Genomic DNA, 3350 nt, shown 5'->3' with positions numbered 1-3350 from the left:
TGGATACTACCATTTTCCAAGATGTTGTAACAGCCGTTGTGGCCGCCGCCATGGCACAAATCAGCACGAATGGTTCTAGTGGGTCAGGAGGCGGTACCAATAATACTAACCTGGGAGATAGCCAGGGACACCCGAGGGAATGTTCTTATAAAGAATTCACAAATGGCAAACCAAAGTCTTTTGATGGAAATGGAGGTGTCATTGCTCTAACAAGGTGGTTCAAGAAAACAGAGTCAGTGTTCGAAATTTGTGCATGCTCAGAAGCTAACAAGGTCAAATTTGCAGCCTGCACATTCATGGATAGAGCCCTCTCCTGGAGGAACAGTTATGTCAAATCGCTAACTCTCCTAGTGGCCAATGCCATGAGCTGGGAGGACTTGAAAATTCGGATGCTAGCAGAATAGTGCCCGAGGGGTGAAGTACAAAAACTAGAGCAAGAGCTATGGAACCTTACCATGAAGGACTCCGACATCGCAACCTACATTATCAGGTTTAGCGATCTAGCAGTACTATGTCCCGGGATGGTCACCCCGGAAAGTAAAAGGTGGAGCGATATATCTGGGGACTATCCCCCCCCCCCCCAGATTCAAGGAACTGTGATATCAGCAAACCCGTCCACTTTTGATAGTGCCAACCGCTTGGCACAAACACTTGTGGATCATGGAGTCTGTCAGGGCTTTATGACAGCCATTCCTGAGCAAGCAAAAGGGAGTGACAATAAGAGGATGTTTTGGAACAAGAGGAAGGGCCAGCCGACATAAGAGCCTACAATGAAACAACAAACTGTGGTAGTCGACGCTGCTACTGTTCCTGCCACTCCAGCACTCGCCAAACAATATGATGGAACTCTTCTAAAATGTAAAAATTGTAACTTTCATCATTATGGAGCTTGCCGAGAGATGCACTGCAAGAATTACAACATGAAGGGGCACACAACCTGCTTCTGTAAGGCACCGACACAACAAACCACCCCAGCCACTAATATCAGAGTAAGTCAGGCTTGCTATGGATGTGGTGAAATAGGGCATTTCAAGAGGGATTGTCCAAAAACTAGGAATAACGGAGGTGTGGGAAGAAGTTTAATAATGGGGCATGAGGAGGCCATGAATGATCCCACCATGGTTACTTTCCTCCTCAATAATTCATATGCATGCATACTTTTTGATAGTGGTGCGGAGAAAAGTTTCGTGAGCTACAAGTTTAAACACTTACTTAAACAAAATCCCCAATCACTAAATGACACGTTCACCGTAGAAATGGCAAATGGTAAGGCAGAGAGCACTAACGATATATGCATAGGATGTACCCTCACTCTAAACAAATATTCCTTCCAAATCGACCTGATGTCGGTCACAATAAAAAGTTTTGACGTCGTCCTTGGCATGGATTCGTTAAGTTCTCACCATGATGATATCTTGTGTTACGAAAAAACCATTCACGTTAATCTGCCAAGTAGCAAAACCCTCATCATTTATGGTGACAAACCTGGAACGAACCTTCGAATCATTTCATGCGTCAAGGCTCAAAAGTATCTACGCAAGGAATGCCATGCCTTCTTAGCCCACGTGGTGGATGAGAAAAAAGAAGTGAAGGACATCAAGGATATTCCTGAAGTATGTAACTTCCCCGACATATTTCCCGAAGATCTCCTAGTAGTACCTCCCGAACGCCAAGTCAAGTTCAGAATTGACTTGATTCCTGGAGCCACACCTGTAGCCAAATCCCCATACCACTTTGCACCAGCAGAAATGCAGGAATGGTCCAGTCAACTAAACAAACTGCTAAGAAAAAGATTCTTTAGACCAAGCTTCTCGCCTTGGGGAGCATTGGTCTTGTACGTGAAGAAGAAGGATCGATCATTTCGCATGTGCATATACTACCAAGAACTAAATAAACTCACCATCAAATACTGATATCCTTTACCTCGAATCGACAACCTTTTCGACCAACTACAAGGATCAAGTTACTTCTCAAAGATCGATTTTAGATCCGGATACCATCAGCTGCGAGTCCAGGAGGAAGATGTCCCCAAGACCGCATTCAGAACTCGCTACACTCACTACAAATTCGTAGTAATGCCCTTCGGATTAACAACTGCACGTGCAGTGTTCATGGACCTGATGAAGCGTGTATGCCGGCCTTACTTAGAAAAATTCATGATAGTATTCATGGATGACATACTAGTCTACTCACGAAGTAAGGAAGAACATAGTCAGCACCTACGACAAGTCTAGGAAACATTAAGGGCAGAGAAATTGTATGCGAAGTTCTTGAAATACAAATTCTAGATTCGAAAGGTAGATTTCCTAGGTTACGTGGTCAGTAAGAAGGGATACACGTGGATCCTTCCAAAATCAAGGCAATCGAAAACTGGGCGACACCAAGAACACCAACTAAAATTCATCAATTTTTAGGCCTATAGATGGCTACTATAGAAGGTTCATACAAAACTTTTCCAAGATTGCAAAGTCACTCACCACCCTGACTCAGAAGGGTGTAATCTTCAGCTGGGAGGAGAAACAAGAAACTGCTTTCCAAATACTAAAGCAAGCCCTATGCAGCACTCCGATCTTGTCCCTCCCAGAAGGGATGGAAGATTTTGTAGTTTACTGCGATGCGCCCAAGCAAGGACTAGGTTGTGTACTTATGCAACGAGGAAAGGTCATTTCTTATGCCTTGAGACAGCTTAAGACTCACGAGATCAACTACCCCACACATTACCTCAAACTAGCAAAAGTAGTATTTGCTCTGAAGATTTGGAGGCACTACGTTTATGGTACGAGGTGCACAATCTTCACGTGTCATAAGAGTCTGCAGCACATCTTCAATCAAAAGGAACTCAACATGAGGCAACGATCATGGGTAGAACTACTAAATGATTACGAATACAAGATTCGTTATCATCCATGGACGACCAATGTAGTAGCAGATGCCTTAAGTCGAAAAGAGTACTCGGGCCGCCATGTAAACTCATTAACCATGACCATCCATTCACACATATCCACACAAATCAAAGAGGATCTGCTGGAAGCCTTGAAACCCAAGAATGTGGAAGGTGAAGCCTTAAAAGGAATTGATAAAAACCTAGAAGTTAAGGATGACAGAGTTCGTTATCTCATGAATCGGATCTAGACATTGAAGTTTGGTGGGTACAGAGACGTTGTCATGAACGAAACTCACAAGACCAGATTCTCCGTTTATCCCAGTTCAGACAAGATGTACCTGGACCTCATGAAAACTATATTAGTGGCCAAACATGAAGGTATAAATCGCTACCTATATGGGCAAGTGCCTAACTTGAGCCAACGTCAAGGTAGAATACTAGAAGCCATCAGGTTTACTGCAACAAC

General features: G+C 43.7%; 1 protein-coding gene across 1 annotated transcript; it reads left to right on the top strand.

The window, feature by feature from the left end:
- The first annotated feature begins 770 nt into the window (after positions 1 to 770).
- Positions 771 to 1913, top strand: LOC111902944 (uncharacterized). Its single transcript, XM_023898750.2, has one exon. It carries the CDS (start codon positions 771 to 773, stop codon positions 1911 to 1913), a length of 1143 nt encoding a protein of 380 aa, XP_023754518.2.
- Positions 1914 to 3350: the final 1437 nt, after the last annotated feature.

The sequence above is a fragment of the Lactuca sativa genome, chromosome 2 (genome assembly GCF_002870075.4).
Source record: "Lactuca sativa cultivar Salinas chromosome 2, Lsat_Salinas_v11, whole genome shotgun sequence".
NCBI lineage: Eukaryota > Viridiplantae > Streptophyta > Magnoliopsida > Asterales > Asteraceae > Lactuca > Lactuca sativa.
This window is presented reverse-complemented; position numbering and strand designations above follow the sequence as displayed.